Source organism: Sarcophilus harrisii, chromosome 6 (assembly GCF_902635505.1).
Source record: "Sarcophilus harrisii chromosome 6, mSarHar1.11, whole genome shotgun sequence".
NCBI lineage: Eukaryota > Metazoa > Chordata > Mammalia > Dasyuromorphia > Dasyuridae > Sarcophilus > Sarcophilus harrisii.
This window is the reverse complement of record NC_045431.1, coordinates 208,368,960-208,390,719: the sequence shown is the minus strand read 5'-3', so window position 1 is coordinate 208,390,719 and position 21,760 is coordinate 208,368,960. Positions and strand designations below refer to the sequence as shown.

Sequence of the window (21,760 nt, the reverse complement as noted above, 5' to 3'; positions counted from 1 at the left end):
TTCTTTTAAGACCATTCTCACAATTGGTCTTTACTGATCCTCTTTTAATAATTACCAATGAACAAAGATCTCATTTGCTTCTGCTGGGAAGTCCTTTGACTAAAAGCCCAGGTCCACTGAGCCCTAAAGAGGCTATAGAAACATGTATAGTGTTTACTCTAAACTTAGATCCAAAGAGGGAGGCTCTCCAATGAATCTCTTGTTCCATATGGGAACTGACCCAGTTGAAGGTTGAGGGTTCAAGACTTCTCATATACTAAAACTACCACTTAGGGGCAATCTAAAAGCAAATTAGGCAGGGAATCAGGAGACCTGGATTTTAGTCCCAACTGTGCCAGAAATTAGCTAGGTGACCCAGTATGTCACTTAGCTTCTCTGGGTTTCTGTTTATCTGTAAAACGAGGTAAATGAATTGTACGATCTCTAAAGTTTCTTATAGCTCTAAAACATGAGGCAATGGAAATAAGTTCACTAACATCTTGGAAGGTGCAAGTTTTTTTTTTCAGTAGGAAGATAACAAAATATCAATAATCTCCCAATTAGCAGAATAGTCAAGAAAGTGGACTCAAGGCAATGAAGAGTCAAAAGCATTCTAGAGTTCCCTGAAGTACCAGGAGAGAGAAGGTGCAGAAGAAAGACCTCACAATTTTGCCTGATTTTTCTAATAAAGTGTTGTCTGCTTGTTTACTTATCTTAGTATAGCCACACCTAAAAGCAGAGATTCTTAACCTAATAAGTTAGTCTCCCATAGAAGTTTATGGATAGGTTTCAGGGGAATCAGTGAACTTAAAGGGGAAAAATTTTTCTATTTAAACTAAGTGCTAAATGAAATTTAAAAGCTCTCTTAGTTATGAAGATAGGCAACAAATATTATTATGAGAAGTACACAAACTTCATAAGACTGCCAAAGGGGACCATGACACAAAAGCATTAAGAAACCTTGCCTGAACAGATTGCCTTAGATAAGGGGCAAGCCAAAAATCCCCTCAAAAACAAACATTTAAAATCACTATGCTCTTTATCTGTCCTGGACTTTTAAAGGAATTTTGGTCTCCCCTGTTAAATACCATCACTTCTGAAACCAGCTAACATCAAAGTTATTGATTAACACTTGGTAAGGATTGGTTAAAAGCAAGCTGAAATCAAGAGGCCATAGACCAGTACTGTAAGGTCGGAAGGGATGGAAGGGATGAGGGTGCCATTCCACCTTCTTCACAGCTCTTCACTGGCCTTATTTCTGGATGAAAATTTTATCTCTTTCGTCTTCCAATGACCTCCAAGTGGCTTATCACAGCCCAGGGCTCTGCTCTTGGTGACAATTATAGTTTAACATCTTACCACCTAGAAAGTGGGTGGGAAGTTTTGCTCTAGTAAATAAAGAGAAACTCTTACTTTGCCTGAAGTCTTGATGCCTTTAGCAAGGGATGCATATACAATCACCCAAGCCAGGAAGAGACAGACAACCAGTGGCCACCTGATCTCACCAGGATATTCAATCCCTGCAGAAATCTTCAAGACAAAATACCTGAGAGTCAAAAAAGACAATAAGTTAGACTGCAGTCAACCAACAGAGGGTGTTTTCAACAGGACTATGCCATCACTCCCTGAGTCCCTGAGTACTCAAAGGCAGAGGACTTTTAAATTAAATTGATGGATCAGCGGGTTTAGAGATGTCCCCGCTGGAGACATTCAGAATATTTTTACAGTCAAATCTAAAAGTAAAACACAACAACAAAATCAACTATACTTTGATTGTTTGTATACTTTGTATCTACAAGACTTTGAACATAGTAGACATTTCAAATGTGTTTACCCCCTCTTAGAACTGAGTTAGCCTTTCTTTGTATAAACCATTCTAAATTATAATTTATAATGTATATATAATATTAATATTATGTTACATGCATAATATATAACAGTATATAAATTGTAATTTCTAATATAAATTATGACTAGTACAGTCTAGAGCAGTGGTTCTCAAACTTTTGTTTTCAGTATCTTTATCTTATTAAAAATTATTGAGGATCTCTCCAAAGAGTTTTTGTTTATCTGGATTATATTTATAGATATTTATCATATTGGAAATAAAAACTATTTTGAATTTGTAGATCCTCTAAAAGGGTTTCAGAGATCCCCAGGATTCTCTAGACCATACTTTGAAGAACCACTGGTCTAGAGTATAGTTATTTAATGGTCAAAAATCACAAATCTATGACTCTCAATTCTTGTTGTCCAGTGTAGGCAGTCATAGGGAAGTAAAATGTGTGTGGACCCTGGAAGATACACAGGGAGATATCAGTACCTAAATATGTTTAAAATGAAGTTTATTTTCTCATCATTTTCCTCTTTTTTCTGATACAAAAATTCCCATTAATTGAAAGCTCTGATTGAATTCATCAAAATTTTCCTCTAGTGATATTTTAATCATCACCATGAATAATAAACGGTAGTATTACCAGTGGTTGCAGCTTTTGGGAGATCAGTAAAGCATGCTATTTTGGCAGATATATATAATAACTGAGGACAGAGTATGTATATAATCATAAATGTGCCAGAACCGATTTGCTTGAACCTTATACCTTGCAAAGCTACAAAACTACAAATCAGGACGTAATTTATTGTTTTGTTGATTGGCTTAAGAATTTGATGGAGGAAATGTTAATGATGTTGATTAAACTTAAATGCATCCTACCTACATTTGGATGGATTGGGAAGACTAGGTTATTGAGCCTTAATTGCACCACAGACAATTATCTCAGGCTTTATCTAGTCCTCTTATTCTTGACCTTCCAATTTATTTGCTTTTCAGCCAGAAGCATTGCTCCCACATCCAGCAGGACTTCGTTACATGTGCTACATAAGTCCTTCCTTAGTGGCTTTTTTTCTGAGTCAAATCCCAAAATGGTCTGAAGGGATCAATCTCAGATTTGAGACGAGTTAAAAGGGATATTCCAACCCCAAATCCAGGTAATATCAGATACAATCATCTTAGGAAAACCATGGCCTGAAAAACAGGCAGTCCTGGCTTGAGGGCTTCTGCTGATTTAAAACCGAATCTGAGGGCAGTCCGTATTACCCATGACCTTAGGCTATCCGTGGTTTGTTGCTGTGTGATATAAAAACCCTTTAGATCTGTGTAGTAAAGGAAAGTGTACTAGCTACTACTAACCAGAAGGTGGTAGCGGAGAGCAATTTAGGAAGCACCGCATGGACAAGCAGGTAACCCCTGCTTTAATGGTCCATTGTTTCTGCATAATGAATACCCTACAGTGATGATAGTGACTTACCCTGTACCCCAGTGGGTACGGAGAGAGTGTTCTTTTGATGTCCAGTTCACCATATTATTTGATTTGTCTTTTGCTTTAAATTAAGGTGTCTATTTGAATTAAGGTATCAGCAAAAATAGTTATCCGTAAAGATGATGAGCTAACGTTTTGAGTGGACTCAAACCTGAATTAACTTTCTATATATGAGAAGATTTAGAAGGATACATCACTTTACTCACTAATCATTATTATTCAAACTGATTTTCCTTTTTCTAATTCTACCGGGCACTATAGCAAAGTAAAAAAAAAGTCTCCAGCTGAGGTGTCAGAGAGAAAAAGCAGCATTTTCACTTAAATATGGAAAATGAGGGAGACGGGACAAATTGGTCATGTGGCAAATTGGTCATGTAACCTCGGCTTCTGATGTACAGACTGGCAACTGGCTCGCTCCAATTTGGGGCTACCTTATGTTCATCAATTGATTTCACATGGATTCTTTAGGGAAGGAAATTGAGAGTCTTCTAAGAAATTCCCTTCTTACTTGAAATACTCTTCACTCCCACTGACGAATGTCTTGTTGGTTTGGCTGGTGAAGTTAACCATTGTCAAGTTCGGATAGGCAGTCATACAGAAAGTTGAGTTCTTAATTTGTATTTTTGGATGATCACCAACAAAACAGGAATCTGTTTGGGAGATAAAGAGGGGAAAATCAATCAATCAACAAACATTTGTGAAACACCCACAGTGAAGCAAGAATTATATTAGGCAATAGGGATGCAAAAATTAAATGTTTAAAGGAAAGAAGCATCGGCGTATTTTCAGGAATTCTAAAAGTGGAAATGAAATATGGTTCCACAAAAAAACATCATTTCAGGAAAATGCTAAAGGATGTCCTCTAGAATTAGAAAAATTAAGCCTCTTGAAAGTAACCAAAAATACAGAGCATTGGATTTCAAATCAATGAAGAAAAAAACATTTATTAAGCTCTTACTTTATACAGAACACTATGTCAGATACTAAAAGTAATATAAAAATTACATTAGACATTCATACCATTAGGCACCTATACCAAAAATTGAAATACATAATATATGAGACATACATTGGAGAAGTATAAGACAAACTAATAATGTCAGATTCAAAAGTAGTGATTGCTACCAATAAGCAGGGATTTGTTGGTAAATATTTAAAAATTGATGGGATTTTTGGGGTGAGGGGAGGGAATGTTCTTATAACAAATTTTTATGTTTAATTCAATTATTAACAATATCTCCATCACCTTCTTAAATCTAGACAACAAAATAATAAAATCAAGCTCTGAATTTGTAAGTTTGCAGATTTCCAGAGAATAAATATTCATCAGATCTCATCAACTGGTTTAAGCTAATTGTAACATAACCCAGATAATGAGAAAAAAATTTAGCATGAGGCGTTTCTTTTAAAAGATAATCAGGGGGCAGCTAGGTGGTGCAGTGGATAGAGCAGCAGCCCTGAAGTTAGAAGGACCTGAATTCAAATGTGATCTCCTTTAACACTTCCACTCACTTGAACACTTGTGTGATCCTGGGCAAGTCACTTAACCTCAATTGCCTCAGCAAATAAAATAAATGGATAGATAAATGAATGAATGAAAGATAGGAATTCAATGGAAAGAAGGAAAGAGAATAATCTAGATATATGAAATGCAGTGAGCAAAAACATGAAGGCAGGAAGGTACAGAATATTTGTGGATAGAAAATAGTTCCAGTTTGGCTAGAACAAAATTTCTTAAACATGAGTTTTCAACACCATGTAGGGTCACATAATTGAATGTGGGGGTTGCAAAACATTTGACAACAGTAAAAGATATCAAATATTCTAACAAGATTTATTTCTTTATATAAAAATAACAAAGCCCATCCATCTCAGTATGCAGATTTGCTTTCATCTTTATTAAATGATAAAATTATATGTATACCAGAGAATTGTTTTAAAATAAATTTCTTTTATTAGCAGTAAATGTTTGGCTTGTATATCTATTTTATATACCTGTATACTACAATCAAATAAAAATTTCTTGGGCAAAAAGGGATTAGGAATAAGAGAAGAAAATAATCTTGGGCTAGAACATGGTGGGTGCAAAGAAATAATTTACAATGAGTCTGTAAAAGTTAGAATTGATACTAAGTTGTGAAATACTTTGAATGCCAGGCTGGAGGATCTAAACTTTATTTGAGAGACAATAGGGAGTTATAGAAGACTTTCGAGAAAAATTTTAACATGATCACATCCATGTATTAGGGAGATTAATCTAGCAGAAATATGAATTATAGTCTGGAAGGGAAAGAAAATGGAATTTGGGAAGATGTGTTAATAGGTGATTGCAACAGAAGAGTGAGATAGTACTAATAGTTGTCCTTACTAATGGTAGCAGTGGAAATGGAGAGGATATGCAAAAGTCATGGTGAAAATATTTTCACACAGTGAAACTTGTTAACTATCAGCTATGAGGTGAGCTATAAGAAATTAGATGAGTTAGAGATATAGCCACTCCTAGGTCTACAATATCTCATTAATCCCTTTCTTTCCATCCAATAGCCTGCTTCATGTATTTATCGGCTCTTACCTAGATTACTGCAACAGCCTCCTAATTGGTCTCTTTTCCCCAAATCCTTCCTTATTCCCTCATACAGTCACCAAAGTGATTTTCCTAATGTACCAATTTGACCATCTCACTATCCTATTCAAGCCATAATTCTAGTGGCTCCCTGGTGGCTCTAGGATTAAACATAAACTCTTCTGTCTGGCATTTAAGGTTCTCCACAACCTCACCCCATACTCCTTTTCCAGTCTCTTTACACTCCACTCCCAGGGTAGTCTAGCCATATAGGCTTATTTTGTTTTTCCTTATTCACAGAGCTCTATTTTTTGTCTCCCATGCATTTTCACTGTCATGCTGTACACCTGGACCTCTGTCTCCTGGAATCCCTGGCTTTTTTCAAAACATAGCTCAAGTGCCACTTTCTGCAAGATCCCCTTCCTGGTCTCTCTAGAGACTAGAAATACCTTCCCCTGCCATTATCACTTTTATTCTTTTTTTTCACGTTATACATCTGTATACATGTAGTTTCCTCTTAGAATTTGAGTCCTTGAGGAGAATGGTTGTTCTGTTTTTGCCTTTGTATCCCCAGTAAACTACTGAACGCCTGGCACTTTCAATCTGCCCACCAAAGGCACTGTATGAAAGAAGATTGATCTTAGCATCAGAGGACCAGGATATGAATCCAACTCTGCTTGTAATCTTAGACATCTTTACTTCCCAGGGCCTCATTTTTCTCATCTATAAAACAGGGGAAGGATAGGATTTGTTTTGTTCCCATTTGTATAGTGCGTTGTAGACATGATCTCCTTTGATCTCCCAGCTGCTGCAGCTGGCTCAGCAGAAGTGTAAGAATAACTAGAGAGAGCACTCTCCTAGCTAGTAGTTATGATGGGAGCTATTATTTCAGTTTTACAACAGAGACTCAAAGACTTGCCCAGCATCACAGGAAAGATTCATATTAGGGTCTTCTTGACCCCAAATCCAGTATTCAATCAATACTCTATGCAACACTGCCCAAAATGGATCACCATTGAGGTCCTTTCCAGCTCCAAATCAAAGATTTATAAGATCACACATAGAATTAGTGGACAAAGCTGGGTCTGAAAACCAAATCTACTGCATTTTGATCCAGTGCTTTTCCCCTGTACTCTAGCACAATCTCTTAAACTTGCCATTTTTCAGCATAAACCAAAAATAAAGCATGTATTAAAAATGCTCTCCTGGCATGGCTCAGTGCCTCCCTTTCTTGGTTTCACATCTCCTTCTAGGTCTGCTTTTCAAGCCATAAATCAGGATTTCCTTATATAGCCCCAGAATCTTTTATATATGTATATGTATTTGCTGAGATGTAGATATATATATATATATAAAGCATATATAGAGATATAAAGATATAGATAGATTATAGTATAGATTATATAGATTGTAGATATAGATTATATTGATAGACAGATTATAGATATAGATACACGTATATATACACCTGCTGCCTTCTAGTTATCATCACCAGGATGCTGCTTAACAGAATGACAAGGAATTCCAGGTACACTGATATAATTACTTAAATATTTACCCAGAAAACACTTGATCACCAACACCCAGAATTATACGCAAATGACCGAAGCCCCGCAAAAAGGTACCCCTGTAAGGAGCAGGACGGTCGTTTTCCTACAGCGTTTCATGGGGATGGTTATCTAAAATGGGAGTAGATGGAATGAGCAGACAATGAATCCCTTATAAACTTGTGCTGAAGCGGAGGAAAAAGGAGCGGGGGAGGGAGAGAAGGGGGAGAGATTGTCAAGCCATGTGACTCGGAGTCCCTCACTAGATTCTATCTCTCCGGGAGCCCGGGGAGGAAGGCAAGGTCACGGATTCTGCTGCAGTGCACCATACTGCGGTGCTCTCCTCTCTGCAGCACTTCCGTGCTACCACCGGGAGGCAGACGTACGCTGCCCAGTCCCCTACACCCTGCCAGCTCCCCGCAGAGCTATCTTGCCAGCCTCGCTCTCCGCAGCTCAGCAACCCTGAACAAAGACGGGAAACAATGATCACGTTAATTGTGAGGATGGAATTATGTTTACAGGGGCAGTTTTAATAAATGAAAACGTGTTCCTTCTTGAGACTGGGAAGGGAATGGAGCATTTAATTAAAGTTCTAATTAAAATTAAGATATATGTATTATCTAAGGTCGTGTTTCTGTTAATCTTTTGGGGGTGCGTCTATAATTCCCATTCTTCCGAAAGGTCAACAGGACCCATATTACAGGGAAATTACATTTTATTCTCAATTCAATAAATATTGATTAAGCTTCTGGTGGGTGTTGAATACTCCTGGAGAGATGGCAGAGTCTGAAAGCCATATAGTCCCAGGATCTCGGGGAGGAGTAAGGCAGAGATAAAATACATAATACTATATTATATGAGTGAATTACATAGGGGCAAAATCAAGTGCTAGGTCCAAGGGGAAAGGGCATCAGGGGAGGCTTCCTGGAGGAGATAACACGATTTAAAAATTAAGGGAAATTTTCAGCATTAGAGAATAGCTTAAACAAAAGCACCAACAAAACACTCACACACGCGCGGTTCGGGACAAAGTGAAGCAGTTTGCCTGAAATATCTAATACATATTAGGAATTATGAATTTGAAGGATTTTGGCAAACTATGGATTCTTTACTTAGGAAACAATAGGGAACCACTGAAGATTATAGAGCAGTGAGTAGTTTAATTATACTCTCAATTTCAAATCACCAAAAGTTAGCCAGAGCAGCTACACGAATATTTGAACATGATTTATCGGACTTACTAAGGTAAGGGGTGTAGAGAAACATAAATACGTATAAAGTTGGAAAAAGACAACTCATATAATCAGATTCAGAACTGAAGGGGGTCGAAGAGAGCATCTGGTCCCATCCATTCATTTTATAAATGAGAAACAGAGACCAGAGAATTTAAAGTGATTTGCCCACCCTGACACAGGCACTAAGAAATAGGACCAAGATTTGGACCCAGATCCCTTTCCTCTAAACCAGATACTTAATACTACACTACATAAGTTTCTGCCCTGAGAAGTTTATGGCCTGTTGGGACATAATCAGAATGAACAATTTCCCCTCTTTTCCTCATAATTCATATTCTGAACAATACAATTTACTTGCTGTAGCTGCTAAATTATTGAGTCTTTAAGAAAGAGTTCATGTTTTAAATTACTTCAATATTCCTGTTCCCAACAGGATAAGGATAAGAGTAGAAACAGAAGCCCCTTAAGGTTAAATGATTTATTCTGAGTCACACAGTATAAGTAGCAGATATAGTATTTAAACACAGCTCTTAAACTATGAATATATAGTTTTATATATATTCATTTATATGTATTTTGTGTATATATGTTTGTATATACATATATATACGTGGATAGATATATAGTGTGTGTGTACTGCACTGTTCTCCAATTGTTATGTTAAGTATGTTCTATTTGTCTTCCCACCTAGACTATAAATTCCTAGAGATCAGTCTTTTCTTTCTTTTGTCTTTTAGTCTCTTGCACAGAACCAACATTGGATAAAGGGGAAGTGGGCAAAGCAGGCTAAAATGCCATACACATAGGAAGGTGCAAAATGGAATACATTTTAAAAATATGACCTGTTAGAGTTAGATGGCAAGATTTTAACATCAGAAAATCCCACTCTCAATGGAATATAGGCATTTCAAGCCACTTATGGTAACTTTATACATCCAATGGATAGTAAAACATAGAACTCATCCTTTTCAGACATTGCTAACAGCATTCAAATTCCCTTTCCTGGCATGGTCAGGGAGTTTACACTTCGTAGATACTTATAAAGTGCCCAGATTTTTTTTAAAGCCATGATCAAAAACATTAAATAAGGCCTCCATCCCATAATAACTTTACTTCACTTAAAAGACCACAGATGCTCCTGGAGTCCATTGCTTTTTGATAGCTAACAGCTCCCAAGGTGTAGAGAGGAAAGAAGGAAAATGGAGCCATTTCTACCTCTAAAGCAAAAGAGAGTGAAAATCACTTTCTCCTTAAGAGAAAATGCTCTGGGGCTTTTTAATAGTAAAGGCACTTAAGTTCTGAATTTGGCCTCTAAGACTCACTAGAGCGGGGTCCAAGTTCTGCAAAGTCTAGGAGGAAATCATCCTCAGATTGCTGAATCAGAATTAAAACTCCCTGCTCCAAACTGGCATTTCCTTGGAAACCTTTTGGCCTCCAAGATATAACCTTTTTTAATGAAACAGCCTCACAGGACTGCAGGGCAAGATTCCCAGCTAACTGATATTTCCTTTAAAGTTAAAATGGCATGAGTCCATTATTTGGATCGATTCCTACAGCCAAAAAATAGGAGAAATGAATATTCAGGCTCCCATGCCAAGGGCAGATGGCTAGGTGGGAGTGCAAGAATAACTATAGATCAGGGTGTTTCCTGGCCAGTAGTTATGGCAAGCAGAATTTCCAATTCTGTAACTGCACGGAAGAATGGGCACGCAGTCCCTAGAAGAGCCAGTATCTCATAGTGGCTGCAAGGAAAATCCCCAAAATAAGAAAGTAGCATTTTATTGCAGAAAGAACACTAGCCCAAGACCCAGATTCAAGTCACACTTTTGATGCCTATCCACGGATCTTCGACAGATCCACTTCAACTCCTTCAGCCTCAGTTTTCTTTATATATAAAATTTATAAAAATTTACATATAAAATTTATACAAATAAAATATAGTTTCCATATATTCCTTTATATGTAAAATAAATGAGCCTAGATGATCTCTAAGGTGCCTTCTAAGTTGTGAGCATTTTGCTGGACAATGGTATCTTGAATTTGACCTCTCTAGTTTAACCTTTCAAATTAAAAGCTCTTGAGAATTATAATAATTACTAACTTTAATCTAAACAATTCTAAGTAGGCTTTGTAAGTGATATTATTTCTTTTGCAGATGAAAAAAACTGAGGTTTAGAAAAGGTCATATGATTGGCCACAGTTCACCCAACTTGTAAATCGCAGAACTGAGTCCAAAACTCAGATTTCTGGGTGTTGTTTTGCCTAAACCATCCTGGTGTCAAACTGTGTTTAGTTATGTACTTGCATATTTTCTGCAAAGGGGAATGGGAGAAAGAAAGATTCATCTTTGCCTCCCAAATCACTCAATGATGTAAATAATACCTTAACACCAAGGGAGAGGGAAGCAATTCTAAGTGGCCCCCATGACATCATCATGATCCTGTCAGCAATAGAAGAAGTAGTCTGTGGATGATGAGATGTTCTAATATTTAATCAGGAAGTATTAGGGAATTTTAATGAAAATTAAATAAATTTCGACCAGCAGGATGAATAACAGAGAGGCTTGGAAAGACTTACATGAACTGATGCTAAGTGAAATGAGCAGAACCAAGAGATCATTATATACATCAACAACGATACTGTATGAGGATGTATTCTGATGGAAGTGGATTTCTTTGACAAAGAGACCTAATTCAGTTTCAGTTAATCAATGATGGACAGAAGCAGCTACACCCAAAGAAAAAACACTGGGAAATGAATGTAAACTGTTTGCATTTTTGTTTTTCTTCCCAGGTTATTTTTACCTTCTGAATCCAATTCTCCCTGTGCAACAAGAGAACTGTTCGGTTCTGCACACATATATATTGTATCTAGGATATACTACGACATATTCAACATATATAGGACTGCTTGCCATCTAGGGGAGGGGGTGGAGGGTAGGAGGGAAAAATCGGAACAGAAGTGAGTGCAAGGGATAATGTTGTAAAAAAAATTACCCTGGCATGGGTTCTGTCAATAAAAAGTTATTATAATAAAAAAAGAAAATTAAATAAATTTCAAAGAAAATTTATTAATGCTAATAAATACTCATGATGAATTCCCATCATGAATGTACAACAGTTTACAAAAGACTTTTCCATCCACCATCTCATACTAACCTCACAAACTTATCAGTGATCTGAAATTTTATATCCCTTAGTGATTCAGTAGCAGACCAGGTATTAGCTTTAAAAAATGTTTAAAAAATAGCATATCTGTTAGAAACCATCACACACAAATATATACACCCACATACACATACACATTCTTCCAAAGTGATTGAGATATGGTAGAAAGAATACAGGACTCAGAGGGACTTAGTTCAAAACCTCAAAGAATGACTAAAGCTACCTCCTCACTTTATGGTTAATGAATAAAGTCTTGGAAGGTTAAATCACTTATCTGATGTCAATAAGGCAATGTCAGAGGAAAGATTTGAACCCACATGTATTGACTTGAAACTAGCCATTATTCCACTATGTTATGCTGCCTGTCGGTTTGGGGTTTTGCTTTAACATTCATAAAATCACACTTGTTTAGAACTATTCTAGCTATTTAATAACTATGTCATGTTGGGTAAGTCACTTGATTTTCTTGCACCTCAATTTTCTCACATGTAAAGTAAGAGTGCTGGATGAGATGGTCCTCATATTTTGCAAAAATGGGGAAACTGAGGTCCAGTGACTTGCCCAAGATTTTCTAAGTAGTAAATCAGAGGTGGAAAATGAATCAAGGCAAATGTCTTAAAAATCTTCCTTTTCCAACCCTATCCTTTAAAGACAGCTCTGTCCCTTCATTTTTAACCCCAAACCTTGAACATAGACAGGTTTCTTCCAGGTCCAACCATTTCACAAATCAAATATGTACTGGTCCAGGAACTTACCTAATAAAAGTTTGGTTTTGTCTTTGCAGTCTGGTGTGTTCCACGGGTTGTTGCAAGAGGCCCAAGGTAGCACAGACACAAAGGAGGCAAACAGGTAGAAAAGTGTGTAGCAAATAATCACATTATAGTATATGGCTATTAGGACTGAGATGATCAACATAGCGATGCCGCAGCCTGAGGAGGCAAACACACAGATTAGCCATCACAAATAAAACCCCATCCCATCTCGATACTTGCCCCAGGGATCATAATGGGGGAAGGGAAGGGAAAAAGAAGAAAGGGCACGGAAATAAGGAATCTTTGCATCCAGAATATTAATAATGGTACAAAGGAAATCAAACACTAGATTAGCTAGAATCTCTAGGGTATGGATTCAAGATTGAATCATCTTCCTGATGATGAGGAATACAAATGAGATTCGGGAGTTAGGCAGCCTTCCTGGAGATTGGGAGTCAAGCTGAGTGTGAATGCAATGGAGCAAGCTGAGAACTGGCACGCGTTCACAATGGGACTCTTTGCCTTGGAGTTATTTGACTGGAGACTCACTACCAAGGTCACTGTTACATAGTTCCAGATTCTGAAGCTACAATTAACAGTAATCATTCCTAAAGAAGCTTGGAGGGAGAGTAAGGGATTCTGGGGGAAGGAAGAACAAAATGGAACACGAGATAAGTATGTGGGAAGATGGGGAGGGCAGAGTCACTCACCTTGTAAAGCAGGTATCGCTTTCCAAACGGACACAGGACCCTGGCTAGCAAACTGCCCCAATGATACTTCCAGAAAAAAGATGGGCAGACCAGCCAGAGCCAGCATCATCAGATAGGGGATGAGAAAAGCACCTTGGGATATTAGAGAAGGACAAAGAAAAGAAAGTAAGAATATACTTCAAGACTAGGGCAGGAAGAAGACTAGCACCTGCCCATCCTGCACCATTACACTTTAACCTTTGGAGTTTTACTCAGATGGTTTGCATCAGAGACTCAGCATGACAGCAGATCTTTGGGTTCAGATCCTTCATATTATAATATCCCACCTCAACGGTTTTATAAAACAAATCTGGTTGAATTGATTCATTACATCTCAATTCTATAATTTTTCTTAATTGAAGTTTTAAAAAATCTTGGGATAATAGATTGGAACTAAAAAGGATCTCAAAGAATGACTAAGCCCACCTCCTCATTTTATGCTTAACTAATAAAATCTTGGACGTTTAAATGACTTATCCAATGTCAATAAGGAAATATCAGAGGAAAGATCTGAACTCATATTACTGGCTTGAAACCAGCCATCATTCCACTAAGTCATGCTGCTTGTTGGTTTGGGGTTTTGCTTTAGTATTCATAAGATCACTCTTGTTTAGAACAGCTTTTTATCTGCAAGACTAGGTATTTGACTGCAAAAATTATCCTGTCACTGTCTTGAATCATCTGGACATCCTACGCATTTCTGCAGAGATGTGGAATGACTAATTGGTCCCTTGTGTCATGAAGAGGGTTTCGTTGTGTGTGGGAGGATGTATTGGGTGCTTGGTTGGATTTTGACCCCAAGGTAAGGGTAGTGTGATTTGGTGCCCCGGGAAGTCCAAAGAAATCCCCAGGCAGACTGGCATCTTTAACCAAAATAGCATGACTTTAGGTGAGCTTGAAAGTAATTCCTAAATTCTCTTCCCAATCTAAAATTTTAGAATTTGTGAAATGCGTTTCTCCTGAAAATAAAATCCAAGTCAAAATTGCTAGCTTCCCTGGCTTTGTGCTTTGTTGTTATTATTGTTGTTGTTGTTGTTGTTGTTGTTGTTGCATTATGTGTTTCCTTCATAACTCCTCTGATTGGCAATGTGTGGGGCGCACATAAAGTACTTACTTAAACCTAATTGATTGACAGGCCATGGACTCTCTGTCCAGAGGGCTTTGATATTGGGAGGTGATGGAAAAAAAGATTGTTCTCCTGTAACACGGGCTTTCCAGATCCTTGGTTCCTGAATGGGTAGCCCAGTCACAGATCAGGGCCCCCAACTGCGGTAGGGGCGGAGAAAGAAAGTAACCGGAGGAGGGTCTCAAGGACTCAGTAGGTGCAGTCCCCATTAGTCAGACTCAGCAAGCCCTGCATTGAGCTCTCTGTGGGGGTACACCCAGACAAGGGGCCCACCTGGATGTAGAAAAATCTATCCATTCCCTGTAGCCTTTCTAGAAGACCCTAGAGTCCGCATCCCCCTTTAGCCAAACCAAGCTTTGGTCCAACCAAAGACCAGCTCAGAACGTGGTTTTCCAGAGCCGCAGTGCGCAAAAAGGCTGAGAATGCTTTATTCCAGGGTCTTCTCCTCTTGCCCGCCCCCGCCAAGGAAAGAAGGCAAATGATTGGCTCAACGTAGGGGCGCGCGGGAAAACAGCCAGACCAGCCCCTGAGGACGAGTCCGGAACGAAGGTGGATTTAAACAAATCTACTAGGGACTCGATTTCAGAAAAAGGAACGAGATTGTGGCCAACTTCCCATAGCAGGAAAACTAAGCAAGCTGAATAGAGAGATAAATAATCATGGCAAGAGACAGTCACAGCATAGACCCTTCACCTTTGAGGTGTCATGGGCTCCTTTGGCAGTTTAATGATAATCCTTTCTCAGAATAATGTTTTAAAATTATTCCAGAAAATGGTGAAGTTCAGTTAGAGAGTAGTGAGGAACAAAGGGCAGATGTATTTTCCCCTGCCCTCTATGTTTATAATCCTCAGTTTAAGGGGGGAAAGAGCCTTAATTTCTGGCATCCTTGCATGTCCTTATAGACAATGACTACATGGCAACCCTGATTTTTAGGATGTTTTTATAGGGTTTTTGGGGGGGAGACGGGGATTTCCATCTCGTTTTGAGATTGTACTTGTGTCAGGAATTCTCAAAGTAAAAATTCCCTCAAAGATGCAGATCACACCTCTATAATCCAGCCTTAGGTGCTTAGGTAAATAAAAAGGTAAGTGACTCATGGAAAATCACACGGTTATCGTGGGTCAGTCCTAAACTCAGTCACTGAAGCAACTCAACTTTTCGTGCCCGTCACAATTCTGTCAGGTGCATAGCTTTTCCAGGTGGGTACATTGGTCAATCAAGCACCAACTTTTATCCTTTCGTTGCACCGTCATCCCCTGGAGAAATCCTGAGTCAGAGACCTCCTTGATACATTGAATTACCAAATATGCAAGTGAATTTTCCCCTATTCAACACAGGAAGCGTTTTCGGTGGGGAACTGAGGGATGAGCTATAGTGGGGGGAGGAGGGGAATGTAGAGTCGGATCTCTGCTTTGGAACTAGCCCCCCGGTAGGGCAGCCAAGCCGAGCCGAGGGCATGGAAGATGAGATAGAACCACAGTCCCAAAGCAAACCACGAAAGCCTTTACTCAAGTTTTTATTGTCTAAAGCGCTTTGGGTGACCTCAAAATTTGCCAAGTTGTGGGAAATTGATAAGGCTAACGGGAAGGGAGAACTCGGGAACCAAGAAAGGACCAGGAGTGCTTCTTGCCTGTTTGGAGGGAGCCTACCCTATTTAGAAAAGGCTTCCAGTCCCAAAACAGTCCCTCCGACTTTCAATAAAAATGAAAACAACGAAAATTGCTCGGGGTTCTATTTGCAGCCCTGAAAACTGTGTCCTGCCAGTGTATATTTGTAGTGTGTGTTCCCTCACCTCATTAACCAATTATTTCTTAACAAGTGTTAACATCAAATTGATTGAGATAATATTCATACTAGACATCATGGAAAATTCAGATCAGTAAAACAATAATCAGGTTTATTGTTAATAACTTTTTATTGGAAATGGGAATCTCTAGGTTGTAAAATGTTGGTTTGTGTTCTCCTGGAGGGATAAGATTATTTAAGAATTTCAATCTGCTTTAAGATTCTGTGCGCCTAGACCAGCCCTAACATGCATGATTCTTGATGTGTGTGTGTGTAGGGGGGAGTGGGCATGCGATAAAAGACTCAGTTGTCCCGTGGCCTGAATGTGATTATTGAAGCAAAGAGCCCCAGACTCCCCAAACCTCTCAGGTTAATTTCCCAAGCTCAGGGTTTTAAGTGATGGGTCCTACTTGCATCGAGAATCTAAATGAATCTAGCTGGCCAGTATTCTTAGGTTTTCCACTTAAGAAACTAGCAAGAGATAGGATACGGTCAGAGCCCTCAAGGTCTGTGGGAACAGCCCAGAACACCTTCCTAGGCGGAGCTGCAATCCCTCCCACACCCCAGGATAACGCGCCCGGCAGCCCCTCCCTGAGGAAATAGAGCAGAAAGTCCTACCTCCCCCATTCTGAAAGGCCAGGTACGGAAACCTCCAGACATTGCCCAGCCCCACTGCGTACCCAACCATGGACAGGATGAAGTCTAGTTTGCTAGACCAGTTCCCTCGGGCTTTATTTTCATCCCCTTCATCGTCCTCCTGGGGGTGGAAAAGCACATTGGTCGGTCCCATAACAACCCCAATGTCCATTTATTTAATAAGCAAGCAATCCCCTCATACTTCCCTTTTCATCCTTCACCCTCCAAGTCCACTCCTCCCTCCATTCCTCTCTCCCCCCAAAAAAATTCTACTCTGATCAAGCTTTCCTGGGGGATCAGCTCTAGAGCAAAATTGGAAAGAATCCCTCTCCCACTGAACCTCTTTCTTCTATTTAGCCTAGGTACTTTAATGCATAGCTCCCAGTTCACTTGGAGTGGGGGAAACAAGGAGGGAAGGAACAAGCTGGAAGAAAAAAGCTAGTTGGAGGGTGGAAAGGTCTAGTTTTTAAGGTTGATGGAAATGGTATTTTCAGGGTAATAGAAAGAGAAAGGAAAAGGAGAACATTCCAAATTGATGTCCAAAATCTTGAGTTTCTCCTTTAATCTGATTCTTTGGAAATGGATATCTGAAAGAATTATTTTGCCCTAATACCTCACTCCTGCTGGCAACTAAGATACAAAGAAGGTTTTCAGGAATGGCAAGACAGACCTATCAGAAGCCTGCCTGGCAAACTAAAATCAAAAATAAGGGTAAGTCAAGTGACTAGTGTCTGAGGTTTTAGAGGCCCTGGCCACTGCAAATCCTTCCCCTTCCTCCTCCAGAACTTCAATATATCCCCAAAGTCACCAGCCTGTGATATATGACCTTTTTATTGAGTGGATTCAAAGAGGGTTCCTGTTATCTCTATCCTCTGAAAATTGGCTATGGAAAAGGTGAAGAAATTCAAAGGAATAAGGCAAAAGTTGGAAAGAATGGGGTGACAATGTGGGAATATCGGTCTTAATTCAGGAAAGAATCAAGACCATTTCTTTGTGGGGTATTCCTTTCTCTCCTTACGTGGGTCTGAGAGTGTGAAGATATAGAGAAAGGTGCAGGATGGAATTGAAACTCTGTCCAGGAAAGCAAGAACAGTAAAAGAGGTAGTCTTTCTGACCATCTGTCTTTTAACAGACAGATTCACTGGCCTTGATTTTGCAGAGGGCAGGCCCAGAGAGAATCATAAAATATCTTTGTTCCCATGGGAGTTTATTTGTTTGTTCTTAAAGCAGGTAGAGAGAATGTGGCCTGTGCCTTTATCTTCTCCATCTGAGTACAATTCCTGCTCCTTCCAGAGAGGTAGAGCCCAGTGATATGTATTCAATTATCTGAGTCAGAGATAGGGGGAAGCAGGAAAAAGGCAAAGAAGAGAGGAAGAAAAAAGGGATTCTCAAATGAAGGACCAGTAATTGAGGGAAGAAAGACTGTTTAATAGAATATTCACCTCATATCCTGCAGATAGGATCACCTGATTCCAAGCAGGCAGGTAACTTTCAGTTACCCAACTCCTAAGTCCAAAAAGACAGCAGTTTGGGCTAATGGCCCTGGGAACCATTTACACATTTAGAGCATAAGCAGAAAAGGAGAGTGAGGGAAAATAATTGGAAAGAAGTACGAGAAAGGAACTAAATGAAGAAAGAGGTATTTATCTACCACAGGGAAGGGTCAAAGAGTTGACTGTGTTTTCCTAAATTTTTTCAAGTGCCACTTATTTACCTATAATGTATTTAGCTATGGGTACCTATATGGGAATAGGATTCTTTTTCTTTGGGAGGGAAAGAATGCTAAATCACTTCAACACCCTGGAATTATCAATTGTCATAAACAACTACTATAGGCATGGATTCCTTTCTTTTTCTCCTGTAAGTTCCGGGAGATGGTAGTAAGGAAACAAAATTACTCACAAATGGGAAGGGCTAAAGAGAATGACTCTGCCCTGACCAAAAAGGCTCCTGGCTTCCATTTAATATTTTCGGGTCAGCTATGTCTCCTCCCTCCCCCACCCTCTACGGATCTGGGGGTATTCCTTGCATAATAGCAACCTGTCCATGCCCTTGCAACACTTGAGCAGATCCATCCCATGCCCTCATCCTCTGCTCCCTTTCACTGATCTGGAGACCCGGGAGTATGTCCAACATGCTGCACCCACCCATTCACTGCCGAGCAAGACTCTTCCTACTCTGGCTTCAGCTTGGCATTGGACAAACGCTTATTGTCCTGGCTCTCTGCCCAATTAGCAGAAGCGGGGGCAGCGAGGGACTGGGGGCAGTGAAGCCTGAAAAAGTCTTGCGGACCTGAGGGCATTGGGGGAGGGAAAAGCAGAAAGCGAACTTACCGCGGGTGTAGAAGTAGTCGTCACACTGCCTGGCAGGACCGAGGTGATCCCGTCTGTGCCCAGCACCACCGTGCTCTGGCTCATGTTTATCCAACCTGCAGCCTGGGCACTGTTCTTCTCCAAAGTGCCCTTGCCCGGGCTCCCTCTTTCATCCCCTCCAATGCTGGCGCCTCGGAGGGCCGGAATCCTGCAGTGCTGAGCATTGCCTGGGCCCGGGCCCCCCGAAGGGGAGACGGTCTGCAAGGCATGGGCCTCGATAGAATCCTGGCGTGAGGTAGCATCGAGGGGCGCCTTAGCGCTGCAGATCCCAACTTTGGTCCGCTCTGACTCGTAGCTTTTGGCTTCTTCCGAAAGGAAAGTTTGAATCCCGTTGGAGGCCGACTTGGCAATCCTAGGCGGTTGGGAAGGGGCGGCAGGGGAAGGATCGGGCTCGGGACTGGTCCTTGTCCCCGAGGAGCCTTCTGGGTTTCCCGAAGCCTCCAAGCTATTTGCCAGTGGCTTGTTCATATCCTTCGCACCCGAGTAATCCTGAGAACACAATGTCACTTTCGAGTAAAAAGAAAAATCACAATACTTTTGATATGTGTATTTGTACACGGATAAGAGAATATTCCGATAATTCTATACCTGCCTCCACAATGGCTAGCAAGGTAATTTCGAGTGGAGATTTCATACATGTGCCTATATAGACAAGTCAATATTTTTCAATTACCTCATCTCTTCAACGACTACATCTCATGAATAGGCTAATATGCCTTCCCAGTTCAAGGGTGAATCGAGAGAAACAGCCTAAAGGATGGTTTTGGAAAAAGGGGGCGGGGGGCGTAAGAGGAGTGAGAGTCAAGAGCAAATATCTCTACAACTGTGTGCTCCCGGCCTCTTTGGGTTTCACAACACGACTGTAGGGTGCCCGCTTTCCCCCATCACCAGTGTAGAAAGATTCTTTAATTTTCCGCCCCATTTCCTTTGTCATTCAACAATGCACACTGTCTTTTTTTCCCCGGGTATGGACAAGCTGCTGCCGCGGCTCAGGAAACATTCTACATAGGCAATGCTTTGACACCCGCCAAAACGCCCCCCTCCCCATACCGCCGTCCCGTTTGCTCTATTCCGAGCCCTCAAAAAGCCACCTAATTAACCGTCAAATGAGGAGGAAGGGATGAGCCCCACGACCAAACAAAGAGTATTTTTTAAAAAACAGAAAAAGGAAAAAAGCAATGATAAAATATGTGCATTGGGTTACTACATACTCGTGCTGGCATTCTTCGAAATCTGTAAAAGGTCTAAAGGAATTTGTAAAGTTTTTCGAGAAAGACTGTTTCCAACGGCCCAATCTTCCTCCAGAGTTAAAACAAGCAAACTGCTCATTCTCATTTTCCCAATTGTCCTCTCCCCTGTTCAAATGAGAACCATCCCTTATACAAATCCCTTTTACTTCCTTTTTCATAGCATCTCAAACCTTAACAGCAACAAACAAACCTATCTTTGAACAGGATCCTTCCAATCTGACAAATGCACGGATCTAAAGGTTTTTCCATTTGTATCAATCCCAAATACCTTGTCTGGAATCCCTTCACAGTTGCTTCTCTATCCGTGGGCTACTCCGCCTCGTATTCAGGAATCTAGCTGTTCAGCACCACGGACAGCGCTCACAGGCAAGTCTGTTCAAAGAGACCTCCAACCTCGAACAGACCGTGAACACCCGGGAGCTATCGGGAAACTTAACAAATATAAATACTTGAGGTGCTGAGGCTCTCCTCCCCCCCAAGCCACCTTCCGAAAATATACCAAACGGTTTCATCTTCTTAACATTGATTTCTAAAACGAATCTCCCCCCTTTCCTCGGAACTCTTCATCTCCAAAAGGAAGAGAAACAAACACTTACCATTGTTGTCTTAAATAAGCAACAGATTGAATTGGTAGAAGACAAGGTCCTGCAGAACAAGCTATCTAATGGAATGGATTTTGCTCAGTCCAGAGCAAAGCTTTCTATATCTCCCTGGGAAAGATTGGGTTTGCGTCAGTCCATAGCAAGGTGCCCTTCGTTTGACATTTTCTTGATAATAAGAGTTTGATAAATCATTACCCCTTAGATTCCGATTTTAAAGGGACAACAACAGCCGAGAGTGCGCCGGCCGGTTGTCACTCAGGCAGGAGGGGGTTTGCGTGTTCAGCGTGACTCATAGGGGTCTGATTACTAAAGCGAGCCCAGCCAGAGGAGAAGACAGAAGTTTTCTTCCTTCTAATTAAAGGAAACATGTGAGAAACACGTCCCACTGCACCTAAAGCGAAAGGAAAGCATCGCTGCAGAAAGAAATGTTTGGACCGATTATTTTTTCGTTGTTAAGTCATTGTTGTTCCTTTCTCTTCTTCATCAAGGCCCCGACTGGTGGGAGTCAAATTCTAAAATGATACCCCTATCTTTCTCGATTAGTACCCCTAATGTTGAGTTCTGAGTGAAGATGTTTATAAGGATATGGATTTTATAATACATAGAGGACCACTTAGCTATCTATGAGACCTGAGGTAGATATAAATTCATTCACACTCTTTCTTTCTAAATAAGAT

At 40.1% G+C, this 21,760-nt stretch overlaps 1 protein-coding gene across 2 annotated transcripts in view; it reads right to left on the bottom strand.

The window, feature by feature from the left end:
• Window positions 1-21,415, bottom strand: part of SLC6A5 (solute carrier family 6 member 5) — a 61,354-nt gene extending 39,939 nt beyond the window's left edge. The window contains exons 1-7 of one of the 2 annotated variants that reach the window (XM_031942120.1): window positions 21,078-21,415; window positions 19,193-19,720; window positions 16,842-16,980; window positions 13,274-13,405; window positions 12,567-12,740; window positions 3,808-3,949; window positions 1,393-1,525 (exon numbers count right to left, since the gene is read on the bottom strand). In XM_031942120.1, the coding sequence (XP_031797980.1) occupies window positions 1,393-1,525; window positions 3,808-3,949; window positions 12,567-12,740; window positions 13,274-13,405; window positions 16,842-16,980; window positions 19,193-19,720; window positions 21,078-21,080 (1,251 nt within the window). In that variant the 5' untranslated portion in view covers window positions 21,081-21,415. Of the gene's footprint in view, window positions 1-1,392; window positions 1,526-3,807; window positions 3,950-12,566; window positions 12,741-13,273; window positions 13,406-16,841; window positions 16,981-19,192; window positions 19,721-20,749; window positions 20,958-21,077 lie in introns of those variants that run through there. The other variant, XM_031942121.1, reaches the window with a different exon arrangement.
• Window positions 21,416-21,760: the final 345 nt, after the last annotated feature.